Here is a 17,684-nt window from a genome sequence, read left to right as displayed (position 1 = left end):
ATAACCTAATCATTTCTCCTCTAAACCTTCATGCACTGTCTCACACATGAACTTTTGGAGACACCTCACATCCAAACCATAGCAGCCTTCGAGACCAGCATGCATGGTTTCAAGTCACAGGAAACTAGTTGCAGGTTTCTAGAAGTCTTATGATAATTCTCTTATCTTGTATGTCAGCTATCTCAAATTGCTCATTTCTAACTTTAAAACAAGTTCATTGTAAAAAATTTGTGCATTATTAATTTCCTCTCACATCTTTTGTAAATCTCTGGTATAGGTTGGTTTTTAAATAATAATCAAATAATTTAATTTTGTTTATGTAATGAGAATAACACCTGGTATTTATTGTCTGTATGTACACAATTGTGTAGATGGGATTTTACCACTGAACGCGGAGAACATTGATGATGACTGTCCAACTCCAAACTTCCACAAATGTGAGATCTGTCTGCTGTCCTTCCCAAGAGAGGCTCAGTTCCAGCGCCACATGAGGGATCATGAGCGGAATGACAAGGTATGTGGGCCTGAAGCTGGAGGGCTGGTGAGAATCGAAATGTAAAGGAAGACTTCTTAAAATCAGGTTCCTGAGTCATAGAACATTTATATTGTCTAAACATTTTGGCATCTTTTTTAAGAGATTGTCATAGTGAATGAGTGTATCGAAGTTATTTATAAGTGAACAATTTATTTATTAAATATGACTTTTTTCTGTAGTTTCAATATCTAATGTGACTAAGTGCAGATTTGGTGTATTTTAAATGTTTTTCTGCAGCAGGAAGTTTTACCCTATGTGCTTTTGAAAGGCATTCTAGATGTTTGATTGATTGATTCATTGATTTTTGCAATATTGAGGATCGAAACTAGGGCCTTGAACATTGAGGTAAGCACTGAGCCATATCCCAGTGCTTTTTAAAAATTTGAGACAGGGTCTTTCCAAGTTGCCCAGGCTGGCCGTGCAACTGTGGTCCCCCTGCCTCAGACTGAGTAGCTGGGGTTACGGTGTGCATTGTCAGGCCTGGATTGCATCCCGATGTTTTTGAGTTCTAGCAGGAGCAACACCGCCTGGTGGGTTGATTGGTTGGTTGGTCGGTTTTGGTGGGTGGGGTTGAGTCAGGGCCTATGCATGGTAAGCATGCCCTCTGCCACTGAGCTACAACCCAACCCCTGTACCATCCCCTTGTGGGTGTGCCAAGGATTCTGTGTAGTCATGGAAGGATTTGCCTGACGGTTGGGATGGTAGTGGTGGTCACAGCTAAAAAGTGGTTGCTGATTCTTTCGTGGTAGGGCAGTGTAAGCTGGTGAACTGTGGGGACCAGGATCCTGGGTCGGCCGCGGGAGGGCTGCCCCAGGCTCTTCTGGCCGAGCTCTGTGTGGTGCAGAGGAAAGTTGGGTTCTGGCACCTCAGTTGGACTCTGTGGCCCCTGGGGGAATTGTGTCCCTGGGAAGCAGCTCTGGCAGTCTGGAAAGGCAAGTGTGGCTTACTGTGCTAGAGGTGGCTCTGTTGGCAGCGTGAGTGCTCAGAAAGGAAGGGGAGGTGCTGCCTGCTGGGCTGGAGCTTCTCCTTATCCAGTGCTGAGACTGTGACTGGCACATCTGCAGGCACTTCACCCCCAGTGCTGTCTGTGTGGGCCATTGTTCTGCCATCCTTGCTGTCCTGCCAGTGGCTTTGCTGTGTCCCTCTGGATCTATTGACACAGGTCCCTGTGCAGCTGAGAAGTGTTTGGAAAAGGTCTGGATTGGTGCTGGCTGCTGTTTAGAAACACTAATTGAACAAGTATTTGTGGAAAGGTTGGGTTTCAGTGGCTTCTTTACTTTTTTCTCCAAATAGCCACATCGATGTGACCAGTGTCCGCAGACGTTCAACGTCGAGTTCAACCTGACTCTCCATAAGTGCACCCACAATGGGGACGACCCCACCTGCCCCGTGTGCAACAAGAAGTTCTCCCGGGTGGCCAGCCTCAAGGCACACCTCATGCTGCACGAAAAGGAAGAGGTACTGTCCTATCCTGAGCTCAGGGCCAAGTGCTCCTGCTGGTCAGCAGGGTTTTACCTGTGGACTCTATTCTATTGTGTTTGTGTGTGTGTGTGTGTGTGTGTGTGTGTGTTGGGGATTGAACCCAGGGGCACTTTAACACTGAGCCACATCCTCAGCTCTTTTATAATGTTTTGTTTTGAGACAGGGTCTTGCTAAGTTGCTTAGGGCCTCACTAATTTGCTGAGACTGGTCTTGAACTTGCTGTCCTCCTGCCTCAGCCTCCTGAGTTGCTGGGATTACAGGCTTGTAACACTGCATCTGGCTACATATGAACCAGGTTTTTTTAAAAAAATGTATTTATTTTTTCTAATTTGTTATATATGACAGCAGAATGCATTTCAATTAATAAGTAAGCCAATCCGCAAATGCCATATGTTTTCTTTGATATGCTGATCATTTCAATTCATAGTACACATATAGAGCACAATTTTTCATGTCTCTGGTTATACACAAAGTAGAGTCACTCCATTCGTGTCTTCTTACATGTACTTGGGGTGATGATGTCCATCTCATTCCACCATCTTTCCTATTCCCCTGCCCCCTCCCTTCTGCTCCCTCTGCTTTGCCCTATCTAAAGTCCCTCCATTCCTCACACGCTACCCTCCCACCCCCATCCCCATATGGATTGGCACCCACATATCAAAGAAAACATTTGGCATTTGGTTTTTTGGGATTGGTTTACTTCACTTAGCATGATATTCTCCTACTCCATCTACTTACCTGCAAGTGCCATTATTTTATTCTCCTTTAATGCTGAGTAATATTCCATTGTGTATATATACCACAGTTTCTTTATCCATTCAACTACTGAAGAGCACCTAGGTTGGTTCCACAGTTCAGTTATTGTGAATTGTGCTGTTATAAACATCAATGTTGGGTAAAAACTGAGAAGGGGGATAGCTGGGTCAAATGGTGTTTCCATTCCAAGTTTTCCAAGGTATCTCCATACCACTTTCCATATTGATTGACCAATTTGCCGTCCTACCAGCAATGTATGAGTGTGCCTTTCTCCAACACTTTTTGATGTTTGTATTCTTAATAGCTGCCATTCTAACTGGAGTGAGATGAAAACTTAAAGTAGCTTTGATTTGCATTTCTCTTGAACATTTTTTCATGTATTTGTTGATTGATTATATATCATGTCTGTTTAGTTCCTTGGCCCATTTATTGATTGGGTTATTTTTTTTTTTTTTGGTGTTAATATTTTTGAGTTCTTTATATATCCTAGAGATTAGTGCTCTATCTGATGTGTGCAGTAAAAATTTGCTCCCCAAAAGTAGGCTCTCTGTTCACCTTACTGATTATTTCTTTTGCTGAGAAGAAGCTTTTTAGTTTGATTCATACCATTTATTGATTCTTGCTATTAACTCTAAAGCTATGTCTTATTATGGAAGTCAGGGCCTAATCTGACATAATGATATAATGACTTTTTTTTTTTCTATTAGGAGCAGGATCTCTGGTTTAATTCCTAGGTCCTTTAATCCAGTTTGAGTTGAATTTTGTGCATGGTGAGAGATGGGGGCTTAATTTCATTTTGTTGCATATGAATTTTGAGTTTTCCCAGAACAATTTGTTGAAGAGGCTGTCCTTTCTCCAATATGTTTTTGGTGCTTTTGTATAGTATGAGATAACTGTATTTGTGTGGGTTTATCTCTGTGTCGTCTATCCTGTACTCTCGGTCAATAAGTCTATTTTGGTGCCAATACCATGCTGTTTTGTTACTACTGCTCTGTAGTATAGTTTGAGGTCTGGTATAGTGATGCCACCTGCTTCACTTTTTTTGCTAAAGATTGCTTTAGCTATATGGGTCCCTTATTTTTCCAGATGTATTTCATGACTGCTTTTTCTATTTCTATGAGGAATGTCATTGGGAATTTGATTGGAATTGCACTAAATCTGTGTAATGCTTTTGGTAGTATGGTCATTTTGACAATATTAATTCTGCCTGTCCAAGAACAAGAGAGATCTTTCCATCTTCTAAGGTCTTCTTGAATTTCTTTCTTTAGTGTGTTGTAGTTTTCATTGTAGAGGTCTTTCATCTCTTTCATTAAGTTGAATCCAAGTATTTTATTTATCTATTTATTTTTTTGAGGCTATTATAAATGGGGTAGTTTTCCTAGTTTCTCTTTCAAAGGATTTGTCACTGATGTTCGGAAATGCCTCTGATTTATGGATGATATTGATTTTATATCCTCTACTTTGCTGAATTCATTTATTAGTTGGAGAAGTTTTCTGGTGGAATTTTTTGGGTCTTCTAGGCATAGAATCATATTGTTGGCAAATAATGATAACTTGAGTTCTTCTTTTCCTATCCATATCCCTTTAGTTTCTTTCTCTGGCTAGAGTTTCAAGAACTATGTTAAATAGAAGTGGTGAAAGAGGGCATCCCTGTCTTGTTCCAGTTTTTAGAGGGAATGCCTTCAAATTTTCTCCATTTAGAATGATGTTGGCCTGGGGCTTAGTATAGACGGCTTTTACAATGTTGAGATATGTTCCTGTTAGCCCTAGTTTTTCTAGTGTTTTGAACATGTCAGAGTGCTGTATTTGTCGGATGCTTTTTCTGCATCTGTTGAGATGATCATTTGATTCTTATCTTTAAGTCTATTGATGTGGTGAATTACATTTATTGATTTCCGTATGCTGAGACGACTTTGCGTCCCTGGGATGAACCCCACTTGATCGTGTTGCATGATCTTTTTGATATGTTTTTGTATTTGATTTGCCAGAATTTTATTGAGAATTTTTGCATCTATGTTCATTAGAGACGTCGGTCTGAAGTTTTCTTTCTTTGATGTGTCTTTGCCTGGTTTTGGAATCAGGGTGACATTGGCCTTATAGATTGAGTTTGGAAGTGCTGCCTCTTTTTATATTCGTGAAATAATTTGAGGAGTGTTAGTATTAGTTATTCTTTAAGGGTCTTGCAGAACTCGGCTGTGTATCCATCAGGTCCTGGGCTTTTCTTGGTTGGTAGGCTTCTGATAGCAGCTTCTGTTTCATTGCTTGAAATTGATCTGTTAACTTGTGTATATCTTCCTGATTCAGTTTGGGCAAATCATATGACTCTAGAAATTTGTCTGCCTTCAATATTTTTATTTTATTGGAGTACAAGTTTTCACAATGACTTCTAATTGTTGACTATTTCTGTAGTGTCGGTCATGTAGTTCCTTTTTCATCACGGATGTTAGTAATTTGAGTTTTCTCTCTTCTTCTCTTCATTAGCATGGCTAAGAGTTTATCAATATTATTTTATTTTTTTTCAAGAACCAACTTTTTTCCCCAAAATTTTCAATTGTTTCTTTTGTTTCAATTTCATTGATTTCAGCTCTGATTTTAATTAGTTCCTGTCTTCTACTGCTTTTGGTGTGGATTTGTTCTTCTTTTTCTAGGGCTTTGAGATGTAGTGTGAGGTCATTTATTTGTTGACTTTTTCTTCTTGTAAGGATGAACTCCATGCAATGAACTTTCCTCTTAGTACTGCCTTCCCATGAACTAGAACTAGTGTCCCATGACACTAGAACTAGAACTAGTTTTATACAGATTTCCAAATTCTAATAGTTATTTTTAAATAATCTCAGTTAATCCACAGGTCACTGATGAGTGTCTGATTTTCTGATTCGGTCATTACTGTAGGTGGAGACATCAACTCTTTTTGTGTGTGTGTGATGCTGGAGGTGGAACCCAGGGCCTCTTATGTCCTAGGCAAGTGCTTTACCCCTGAGCTATATCCCAGCCATGTGCAGGTGATGAGGTAGAGCTTGGGTGGGCAGCTGCACTTCTCTTAGCCCAGTGTGGCTGCACAGGCCAAGAGCAGAACTTTCATGCTCTATGTTCTTTGGAGATGCTTTTCAAAATTTGCTATGATTTCATCCAAAGTGGGGCTTGCAGTCCTTCCTGTCCACTCCATTTGCTGGGGTTCCTTTTGCTGTTGTCTGGGGGCTGTGCCTGGAAGCTCTGGGAGTGGCACTCTGAGTGCTTCCTGGGGTCAGCACAGACCACAGAAGGGATCCAGTGCAGCAGTGAAAGCTACTCATAAAAGGGGCAGGTTTTGCGTGTGCTCTACCTCAGAAAATTGACTTAAAATAGCTTTTCTTACTATACCTGAACATACGTTCTTAGGAACATGGTTCACCTTTTAGCTGTAGGTGCTACACTCTTAGAACACCGTAGGCTGATGTTTCCATAGAGCTCTATTGAAAGGAGTAGTCTGAAATCCAGAGTGGCCAGTAGTCTATCAAAATAAATCTCAAACTCGAGAAGTCAGCCAAGAGAGTGAGCACAGCTCCAGTCACTTAGGGATGATTTCCTGAAGGCACTTTATTGTTGAGCTTCAGTGTTCACTGAGTCATCACTTCCTGTAAGGGGCTGCCACAGGCTCCCGCGCGTAGCACACTCAGACACACCTGCTCCTGGGGGCTGTGCACGCACCTGTGCTGTCTGGGCAGTGCTGCAGTGAACAGTGACATGGAGAGGGCCCAGGATGCCACGATCTCGGGTCTCGGGCTGCGGGTACCATCTGAAGTCCAGAGGTGGGTGCTTCTGGAGAGCGAGAATGGCTGCTGGGAAAGCTGGGCAGGGAAGGGCAGTGTGGCCCAGGGGCTTGCAGCCTAGAAAGGGGAGGCCCTGGGGCTCAGGTGGGTGAAGGTGGCTGCCCAGCCAGGGGCCTGGGCGGCAGGGAGCGCGACCTGTGTAGATTGCATGCTCTGGCTCCTTACTGATGCCCATCTTGAGCAGGCTGAGGTTGATCTGGATGCTGTACATTTGCCCTGGTGACCTGCTGGCCACTCAGCATCATCACTGTTACCTCAACAGTCTATTTCTAGGGAGATTGGTATTCTCTCTAGTGCGGAGAATATCTCGAAGTGAGGGCTGTGGTCCCTGTGCTGTGCATGCGTTTTGGTTCTCCTGCCTGGGACTTCCTCAGGTGTGGCCCAAGTGCAGAGCTGGAGGAAGGTCCTGGCTCCTTTGGAATGCTGGGTGGAGAGCAGAGGGACAGTGTAGTCCATCTTGGCTCTAACCCAGGGAAGCTCAGTCCTGCTTTCCAGCCCAGTGAATCGGGCACACGCCAGCGTTTTCACAATACAGAACGGACGTGTGGTGTGTCTGTACGTACATAAAAACATGACTGGATCTGTTGCCCCCTCACTCTCCCTGTGCTCCCCTCCCTCCCCAGCACTGTCTGCTCTGCTCTGCTCTTGTGGAGTCATCAGATGCTTCTGAGGAACATCTGACAGTATCCATGGAGACAGTCCCTGAGATATGTACCCCTGGTCCTTTGGTACAGCAGCTAGTGAAGAGGACGGATGTGAGCAGAGCATGAGAGAGTAAGGCCGGGAGGTAGATGTGAGGGTCAAGTTCAGCTTTGTACTTTGAAAGAGAGACGTGGGGGATCTTTGTTACGAGGATGAGCATTTCCTTCTGCCCAGCATGCAGGGATGAAGAGGGCAGGCCTTTTCTATAGAGATGCAGTAAGGGAAGATATAGATAATTGCTTCCTTTTTGGCAAGATCCTAGAGTAAATTTTCTTTATTATCAGCACATCACTAACAACCTAGTAATTAATTATTTTCTTCAATTATTATATAATAATGCTAATTTAAAGTCATTTAAGTTTAAATCATTGTTGGACTGCTCAAAGTATTTTATTCATCCTTGTCATTTCCTGAAGCATAATTCTAGGTAGGATCAGTTACAATGGCCTGATTGTAACAAGGTTTGCATACATTTACAAAACGATATCCACAGTAATTAGAAGAAATTTGAATGGAGAGAAATGCAATTTCAAAAAAAATTTTTTTTGTAGTTGTAGATGGATGAAATGCCATTATTTTATTTGTATATGGTGCTAAGGATTGAACCCAGCGCCTCACACATTGCTGGGCAAGCACTCTGCCTCTGAGCTACAGCCTCAGCCCGAGAAATGCAATTTTTTTTTTCTTTTAATTTGGAAGTAACCACTTATGTTCATTGACAGATTAAACTCACTTTTTCATGTTTGGACAGTTTGTTTGGAGGGACTATAAATACTAGCATAAATCATTTAAGGAAATGATATATTATGGAACTGCATGTGGGTACATGACTGGAGCCTGTGCCAGGCTGAGGGCCACTGGCGTGGCTGCCGAGCACTGGCTTTGTACCACAGTGCATCTTCTGCGACGATCCCAGCAGATTGGGTTTTGTCATGGTCTCCCAGGCTACTGCAGCCTGTCCCCAGCACACTGCAGGGAAGGTGGACTTACCTGCGGCTTGTGTGGGCTAGTGCCGGCCAGCTGCAATGGAGCAGCAGTAGCAATAGCACCAGCAATCCCCCAGCAGGTGAGGTGCATTACTAAAGATTACCCAAATACAGTTAACTCAGTGTTTTTCTTTTTGGTATGAGGGGTTGAACTCAGGAACATTCTACCTCTATGCCCCATACCCAGCCCTTTTAAAAAATGTTTTGAGCAACGTCTTGCTAAATTGCCCAGACTGGCCTTGAACTTGTGATCTCCTGCCTCAGACTCTCAGAAGCTGGATTACAGTGCACACCACTGTGCCTGGTGGTCAGTTCAGATCCTTAGTCTTTTTTTTTTTTTGGCGGTGGGCTTGTGCTGTCCTGTATTTTAGCCTGTTTCCTGGCACACACGCAGGGCAATTCAAGATCAACTGTGCCCGTAGATCACACTGAACAGAGGATGTAGTGTCTCCATTTGAAACTCCTGAGTCTTTGTTCTGTTTAAGTGGTATGCTAAAGCACAGTCTGTCCTTGAATTCTCTCCTGGCCCTGTTGCAGGTTGAAGTCATTCTGTTCCTTTGAGGTTTTGGGAACAGGTGGCTCAAATGCTAGCTGTTGAAGCCACATGGGTATAGAGTTCATTTGTCTTAAAAATTGTGTTGTTTCCCCATCCTTTTCTAGTCTTTCTCTTCCAATAAAGATGATTTTTATCCATTCAAATCTGGACAGTGGATTATTTGAGATATAAAAATAATGTTTGCTAGGAGGGAAGAATGTGTGTCTATTGACTGTTCAGGTGCCAGGTCTATTAGGGAGCAGTGGCTTGGCAGTGTCTGTCTCGCTCACAGCTGCATTTCTTCTTCCAGAACCTCATCTGCTCTGAGTGTGGGGATGAGTTCACGCTGCAGAGCCAGCTGGCCATCCACCTGGAGGAGCACCGGCGGGAGCTGGCGAACACCCGTAGCCACACCTGCAAGTCCTGCAAGGAGGAGTTTGAGACCTCAGCAGAGCTGAAGGACCATGTGAAGACTCACTATAAAGTTAGGTATGGACTGTCCTTTGAGCTTGGTAGAATTCTGAACCTGGCCTTCTTTGCCATGATGGATGAGAAGTACATCCTGTGCCCCAAGTGAGACCACATGACAGTGTGGCACCAGACCACTGCTCCGCACACCTGGTTCAGGTCCACGGTAGTGCAGGTCACTGGGAAGGTCAGTGGGAGGTGCCAGCCATGGTGTAAAAGTTGTAGAACAGGTCCGGCTCTGCGTTTGTGGGCTGATCTGCTGCTCTTACGATGCATTCACTACTATTAGCGTGTTACTCAGATGAGGCTTAGCACTGGTGTTTTTGATGTTTCTTCTAAAGGTTTTGGAGGTGACTGGGGATGTCCAGGTGGTAATTACACCTAGGCAGCCCTAGCTTCTAGGTCTTTGCAGATTGAGGGATGAACCAGGCAGCTGAGGCTGTGTCCTCAGGGAGCTGTCCTTTAGTAGGACCACGTGAAGGGGTCAGTCAAGGTGAGTGCCGTCAGGTCGTCTGATCAGAGTGAGGCAGCTCTTTGACCAGGTCTCCTAAGGAGGGCGTTTGAAGGAACGGGCAGGACCACACAAAGGGCAGCCAGCCTGCCGGCAGGGCGTGCAGAATCCTAGCCCGAGCTTCCTGGGTTGAGAGCAGGAAGGCGGCCAGGGTGGTGCGTGCCCCTGCAGAGGGCAGGCATGGGGGTGTGAGGGAGGCCACTGTCCCAGGAGTCAGGGTTCTCATCCCTGAGGGTGGCCCTTAGAAGACTTTACCCACAGGCCAAGGCTGACCAGGCCACTGGGAAAGGACAGTGCTGTCCGTGATGAGAAGGTGGCTGGAAGTTGAGAGGGGTGTTTCATAATAAAGCCGGTGACTTGGAGAGGGTCTTGAAGGATCCATTGTGACTTCTGAGTTTCAAATCTGTACACTTAGGAGCCTCTGGGTCCTGATGCGGAAAGGGGCAGGTTGGAAAGAATCAGAGTACTTTGTTGGATGGGTCAGGCTGGAGCTTCTGGCCAGCCAGTCACGAGGCCAGGCCAATAGAGCCACCGTCCAGGGCTGGAGTTCAGGGGGGTGGCCAGGTTGTGGGAGTTCCAAGTGGAAATCATCAGAGTCCATACACTAGGAAAGCAAGCAGACTGCAGGAGGTGGTGTGCAGTTAGTGTCCCCATGGAAATCATACCTGCCAGTGTCTCCATATTTGACCATGGCAGGCAGAGCCCGTGCCTGCCAACTGCAGTGTCTGGACCTGCAAAAACCAAGTTTCTCTTTTCAATAGAAATAGAAAAAATGAAGTTCATGATACTGAATTCACAAAACTAGGGTGTGTGTGGGCACAACTGACCTCTAGAACCTGTTTGCATGACCCGCCCGCTGGCCGCCTGGCAGTGTTTTCACTGTGAACCTGTAATGTAAAGGAGATAATCTAATGAGCACCTTCCTCTGTCACACTAGGGTGTCTGGAACCAGGTCTTATAACCGGAATGTTGACAGGAGTGGATTCACATATTCATGTCCACACTGTGGAAAGACGTTTCAAAAGCCAAGTCAGCTAACGCGACATATAAGGATACACACAGGTATGAGAAACACTTGTTTTGGGATGATGTATTATGTGGCTTGGAGGAAAGAAAATGCCCCTCAGAGATGGCTCAGCTTGTAATCTAACCCTGGCTCATCCATAGCCTGCTGTGTAATTTTGGTGAAATTACCTAATTTTTCTCTGACTTAATTTTCTTATGTGAAAAATGTGGACATAACTATATCTGTCATGTAATTTTCCTAACTTATAAATGCAAAAACTACCTGAAGTGCTCATAGAAAGTACTTGGTATATTGTGGCTGCCATTAGTTGGGAGCTGATGTTATTACTGTTATCTTTGGTGTGATATTTATTAACTTATTTAATTCAGGAATATCTGTTATGTGTCAGGTGTGACACTGGACCAATGGGGCGTAGCTCATTGGGGGAGTGCTTAGCATGCACAAGGTCCTGGGTTCAGTCCCCAGTACTGTAGGGTAAAAATAAAATATGAAAGATATCCGAGGTATGCTGTTAAGTGTGAATTAACCAAGAGCGTGCCGAGCGCTGGGTCTTCTTACTATGATAACTCTGCCTTTGCCAACCAGGCCATAAAATATCAGAGTAATGAAAACGTTTCTCTATGTCCTGCTCATTTGCTAGCTTTGCTTGAGCATTCAAACCTGAGCATAGCATTCACAGCCAAACACTCCACTGTTGGGTAAGACAGAGTCAGTGGGGAGACAGAGACAATGGGTAAAACGGAGTCAGTGGGTAAGATACAGTCAGTGGGTAAGACAGAGACAGTGGGTAAGGCAGAGACAGTGGGTAAGACGGAGTCAGTGGGTAAGATAGAGTCAGTGGGAAGACAGAGTCAGTGGGTAAAAAGCAGTCAGTGGGTAAGACATAGTCGGTGGGTGAGACACAGTAAGTGGGTGAGACGGAGTCAGTGGGTGAGACACAGTCAGTGGGTGAGACACAGTCAGTGGGTGAGACGGAGTCAGTGGGTGAGACACAGTCAGTGGGTGAGACAGAGTCAGTGGGTAAGACACAGTCAGTGGGTAAGACACAGTCAGTGGGTGAGACACAGTAAGTGGGTGAGACGGAGTCAGTGGGTGAGACATAGTCAGTGGGGAGACAGAGACAATGGGTAAGACACAGTCAGTGGGTAAGACAGAGTCAGTGAGGAGACAGAGTCAGTGGGTAAAACGGAGTCAGTGGGTAAGATACAGTCAGTGGGTAAGACAGAGACAGTGGGTAAGACAGAGACAGTGGGTGAGACAGAGATAGTGGGTAAGACAGAGTCAGTGGGTGAGACACAGTCAGTGGGAAGACGGAGTCAGTGGGAAGACATAGTCAGTGGGGAGACACAGTCAGTGGGGAGACACAGTCAGTGGGTGAGACGGAGTCAGTGGGGAGACACAGTCAGTGGGGAGACAGAGTCAGTGGGGAGACGGAGTCAGTGGGTGAGACGGAGTCAGTGGGTGAGACACAGTGGGGAGACACAGTCAGTGGGGAGACAGAGTCAGTGGGGAGACACAGTCAGTGGGGAGACGGAGTCAGTGGGTGAGACACAGTGGGTGAGACACAGTCAGTGGGGAGACAGAGTCAGTGGGGAGACAGAGTCAGTGGGGAGACAGAGTCAGTGGGGAGACACAGTCAGTGGGTGAGACACAGTCAGTGGGTGAGACAGAGTCAGTGGGAAGACCAGGACAAGCTTGTGGATACTTAACGTGAGTGGGCAGAGTAGCCCTTTGCTGTCCTGCTTGGAGTGCCCTTCACAGTGCCAGAGCACGGCCCTTACACCTGCCTAGGGGCTGTTGTTCGGGTTACTTCTTCCCTCCCCAGGGTTTCAGCAAGCGCCTGTTGTGTCTTGGAACGGTTCAGATGTCAGAGCTTGTTTGTCAGGACCAAGTGGGTATTTTCAGAGTAGCAGCTTGTGTTTGTCCTGTAGCGCAAGGGAGAGAGAAAGTACGTCTTCGGAATGGTAGGTAGTGCATTTGTATTTGTAGAAATCAAATTTTATTTTATCTCCCTTAAAGTTTTAATTAACAAAGAATAGTTTGAACTTGTTGCATGCCTTCCACAGAGTGGAGCAGGTAGAACCTCATGCCACCACCAGATGCCTTCAACAATTCAATGTCTGCCCCTTTCACATTTCCTTCATAAATACATGTGTCACACCAGAGGTCCACGCACACGCCTGTCCACGCCTTCACCACACATATGCTCTTCCTGTCCTCTGGGCTGCCTGGAGGACTGGGGGGCAGCATGTCCATCCTCTGGCAGGCTCAGGTCGGCCCGCTTCATCAGCTCACCCAGGCTGGCCCTGGAAGGAGGTGGTGGTGATCACTGCACTGTGGTCTCAGGAAAGGACAAGATGGTCTGGGCTTGGTATCTCCAGTGGTGTGCCTCAGGGTGCCTGCGATGTGATTCCGTGGCCTCCAGGTCCCATCCTGTGAAGGTGGGGAGCCTCTCAGCAGTTAGAGCTGGAACAGGAAGGATGTCTTCACCAAGTTTTCCTGTGACCACCAGGTTCACCTGTGGCCAGCACCCAGTTCCTAGCTGCTGCCCCTCGTCCCCAGCATGTCCCCGGGTGGGGGTAGGCTGCCTCCTGTCCCAGCCTTATCTCTAAGGTTGTGCTGTCTCATTTAGTTACCTAATTAACCCTGAGGCTTTGTGTGTGTGTGTGTGTGTGTGTGTGCGCGCGTGTGTGTGCGTGCGTGTGTGTGCGCGCGCGCGCTCACGCTAGGGATTTAACCCATGGTGCTTAACCACTGACCCTACATTCCCAACCCTTTTTTATTTTTTGTTTAGAGTCAGGGTCTTGTTAAGTTGCTTATGGGCCTCAGTAATTCATGAGGTTGGCTTTGAATTTGCAATCCTCTTGCCTCAGCCTCCTGCGCAGCGGGAATTACAGGCGTGTGCCACTGCACACAGCTCTCTGATGTTATTTCTGAATTAGCTCTTCTATACTTATTAGGGAATGAGTCCTTAGTGAGATCTAAAATTAAACTAGTTTGCAACTGGGTTTTAAGCTACCCCATTTTTCCTTTTCATTCATTCTTCAGAGAATGTTTGTTGAGTGTTAATCTGTGTCAGGTACTGTTCTAGGAACTGAAGGTGGAGTCCTGTGCAAAACAGATAAAGCCTGGGCTTTCCTGGAGCATGTATTCTAGCAAAGGAAGATGGATAAGAATAGGATGTGAAGAGCCATGTGCTGGGGGGATGGGGAAGGGGGAGGGGGTTCGGCATTCCCAGGATAGCATTCCAGGAAGCTGGAAAGCCATCCCTGAGAAGGTGATTTTGTACCAGGGCCAAAGAACATGAGGAAGTGAGCCTGTGAGTCCTGGGATGGATGCTCCAGGCCAAATCTCAGGTCAAGACTGGAGCTGCCTATTACGCTGGGCTATCAGCCAGAGACTCGAGGGACTGAGGAGTGGGGCTGGGAGGCATTGGGCCCCAGCCAGTTAGCCCTGGCTCAGTTCTAGAAAGGGCTCCTCCATCTGCTGAGCTGAGGGCCGCCCCTGCAGGCCACGGAGCAGCAGTGCATCCATGGGGCTGTGCAGGGGGCAGAACCAGAAGAAGTTGCTGGCAGGGAGTGTGGGCCCAAGAGGATCCTCAGGCAGGATGCCAGGCCCCAGGAGGATGGCCTTGGTCGGAGGGTTGCCCTGGAGCTTTCGGGCGATGGTCAGAGGTTCTGTTTGGGACGTGTTGCACTTTGATATATTGAACAGACAGTTGTGTGTCTGAGTGTAGAATTTCGGGAAGCAGTTTTGGCTGGAGAGAGGTTTGGGGACTCGATTTTAGGTACTTGTGTGTGTCTCTTTGCAGTCCTAAGATGCTCACACAGTGGTCCTTTTCCTCCCCATCTAGGTGAAAGGCCATTTAAATGCAGCGAGTGTGGAAAAGCTTTCAACCAGAAGGGGGCATTGCAGACCCACATGATCAAGCATACGGGCGAGAAGCCCCATGCCTGTGCCTTTTGCCCTGCTGCCTTTTCTCAGAAGGGGAATCTCCAGTCCCACGTGCAGAGAGTTCACTCAGAGGTGAGCATGCATCTGGGGGTTGCACAGCCTGTGGGAGACACCTTGCCTTAAGGGTGAACCATTGTTTAGAAATGCAGAGTGAGTTTGTGCTGAGCAACCTGTTTTAGAAGAAATGTGTATTGGAACTTTTTGGATAAATAAGTGAAAATGTATGTGGAACCTTAGATGGATAAGTATCTGAAAATAACCATAATATCTTTGTTAGTTAAGATCTATTAGCCAACAAATGTCTGTCATTCCTTTAGTGAACTCGAAATACAGATACAGTAAGTGTAAGAATCTGAAAGACAAAATATAAAGTTGAGAGGAAGAAAGCAGTGTTCCTATTGCTGACATCCTTTAACGTGAGCGTGGCCTGTGGCCTGCAGAGGCTCTCCAGCCTGTGCTGCTGGCTCTGCCTTTCTGCATGTTCCATCCACTGTGACTTCGTCCCCATTATCTTTGGGTCCCAGTGATTTGCAGATTCTCTGGCATTAGTTTTGTTAAGTAGGATAACCTTTGCTCTTACTAATTGTCATGATCTGGTCTCTTATTACTGTAGAATATAAAGAAATATTTAAGCAACACAGATACTTTTGTTACGGATGAATTTAGTCCACGAAACATCTTGAACAATGAAAACGACTGTATTTTAAAAAGTAAATATTTATCTTTTAAATTTTTCCTTGGAGTTAAACCATAAGCACCTCTTAAATGCCTAGGGAGTTAATAAAAACATAATAAAACAAAGGTAGAAATTGTCTTTGATTATAGAATAGCAGAATAAAATCTAAAATGAAGAAAGTGGAATTTTAAGTTTAAAAACCCTATATACTTCACGTAGTTTTATAATCACATTAAAATATAATTTTATAATCACAAAAAATAATAACAAATTATTTTTAAAACAATTTATTGAATTCCAAAATCAATAAATCATTTTTAGAAACCCTTTGTTATCCAAGGCCTAGGGGCAGTAGAAGGCGTGTGACGATGGCCTGGGTTGGCCCGGGAAGCCTGGCCTGGTGTTGTCTGTGGCTTGGGGGATGCCTCCCTGGGGCTCGGGACAGTGCTGAAGGATGCCCTGTGCCCCTCATATAGAGAGCCCTGCAGTGGGCAGGGACTGGCCTGTGCCTCTTGAGGATGCCCTGAGCCCTGTGCTGGGGTGGGCTGTTCCAGAGTGGCCTCTGCAGAGTGGGTTGTGACTATTATCCAGTCCTTAAATTTGGTTCTTAGTGAGGTGCCGGGAATAGAGTGGGGGTTCTTCCTCACGTTCAGCTGGGCCAGTGAGTTTTCCTTACTAATGGTCACTCACGGGGGTTTAGTGATAGTGAATATTTCGGATGCTTTCTCTATTCACAGGCGTTCTTATTACTCTCTGTGGTCTGTTTCTAGCTTTACTGTTGTTCTAAAAATTAGTCCTTGATAATGAATATCAAAATTGGTGATGAAAAATGTACACATTGTGGTCCTTCTTCTCAACCTGCATCTGAGGCCCTCAAAAGCTCGTTTTTCAGTCATGTTTCTCTCTAACCTTCATTATTGAACATTATGTTCAGCTGTTTAAGAAACTGAAAAATGTTAGATGTTTTATTTTTTATTAAATTACAATAAATGAAAAGTATGTTTCTTAACTTGAGCCATTTCTCATGTACAGAGAAGACTACAATTTCAGTTAATCTCAATATTAAAGAGTTGGGGCATTGATTCTACAGCTGTCTACTTCAAAAGAAAGAATAATGTTGAAGACTTGTTTTTTATCATTTTGAATGGAATAATAAATTATGACTTGCTATAATTTAAATATACTTTTCAAAACAACTTTTTCTCTTATTCTGTAAGGTCAAGAGTGGTCCTACCTACAACTGCACAGCATGCAGCTGTGTATTTAAGAGCCTCGGCAGCTTGAATACGCACATCAGTAAGATGCACATGGGGGGGCCCCCGAATCCCACAAGCTCTGCAGAGACTGCGCACGTCATTACGGTAAGTTTAGGGACTTGGTAATCAGGCGATTATTTATTTATTTATTTTTTTAACTAAAATCTGTCATTTTAAGTATAACCTTTAACATTGAACATTGAAATTTGTATTAGTACCAGAAAGGGTCTGTGGAGGTTTTTCTCTGGAGATAAGGTGCTGCTTTTTTTGTTAATCAGTGAAAGTCAATCTTTGTAAACTTCAGAATAATAGTAGATGATGCCATCTGAACTCATTAGAGTGAGATAAAATGTCAGTTATTCATGGAATTACAACTCCTACCATCAGTGTGATTGATAATTATTGAATATTGTTTATCTTTGCATTATAATTTAAGAATTGATTAGCATGCATAGACAGAATGTCTCTTTCTCTAACGTCAGGGTTCTGCTAGATGTTAGTGCTCTTGAGGACAGTGTGTGTGACTGTTTCTTCTGTTGAAGTTGGAAAGCTGTCTTTCTCCTGACCGTGTTGCTGCATTCCAGGCCACGCTGTTTCAGACCTTGCCTCTGCAGCAGACGGACACCCAGGCCTCCGCAGCCTCAAGCCAGCAGAACTCTCAGGCCGTGACGGATGTCATCCAGCAGCTTCTGGAACTCTCAGAGCCAGGGCCTGTGGAGTCCCACCAGTCCCCACAGCCCGGGCAGCAGCTGAGCATCACAGTGGGCATCAACCAGGACATTCTACAGGTGAAGCACGTTTGCCTGCCTGCCTGAGGTTTCCACCTTAGTGCTGTCAGAAACCAGGGTCACGGTGCCAGGTGGGCAGGCAGGCTTGCCTGAGTGAAGGCACCTGGCTGCACGTGGGCGCTGGAGGAGGAGACAGTGAGAAGTGCATGCTGTTTTGAGGCCCATGGACAGTGTAGAATTCCAGATGATCCACTCATTA

The 17,684-nt window shown here is 45.3% G+C and overlaps 1 protein-coding gene across 4 annotated transcripts in view; it reads left to right on the top strand.

The window, feature by feature from the left end:
• Znf236 (zinc finger protein 236) overlaps positions 1-17,684 on the top strand; it is a 94,017-nt gene that overhangs the window by 8,045 nt on the left and 68,288 nt on the right. For all 4 annotated transcript variants that reach the window (XR_011704758.1, XR_011704757.1, XM_071602626.1 and 1 more), the window contains exons 2-8: positions 372-514; positions 1,829-1,993; positions 9,116-9,294; positions 10,722-10,846; positions 14,665-14,837; positions 16,659-16,802; positions 17,282-17,485. Coding sequence is in view for 2 of the 4 variants with exons in the window: in XM_071602626.1 (XP_071458727.1) it covers positions 488-514; positions 1,829-1,993; positions 9,116-9,294; positions 10,722-10,846; positions 14,665-14,837; positions 16,659-16,802; positions 17,282-17,485 (1,017 nt within the window). In the remaining 2 variants the exon portion in view is untranslated. The remainder of the gene's footprint in view (positions 1-371; positions 515-1,828; positions 1,994-9,115; positions 9,295-10,721; positions 10,847-14,664; positions 14,838-16,658; positions 16,803-17,281; positions 17,486-17,684) is intronic.

This window comes from Marmota flaviventris, chromosome 16 (genome assembly GCF_047511675.1).
Source record: "Marmota flaviventris isolate mMarFla1 chromosome 16, mMarFla1.hap1, whole genome shotgun sequence".
NCBI lineage: Eukaryota > Metazoa > Chordata > Mammalia > Rodentia > Sciuridae > Marmota > Marmota flaviventris.
Note: the sequence above shows the minus strand (reverse complement) of the source record. Positions and strands in the feature narration are given on the sequence as shown.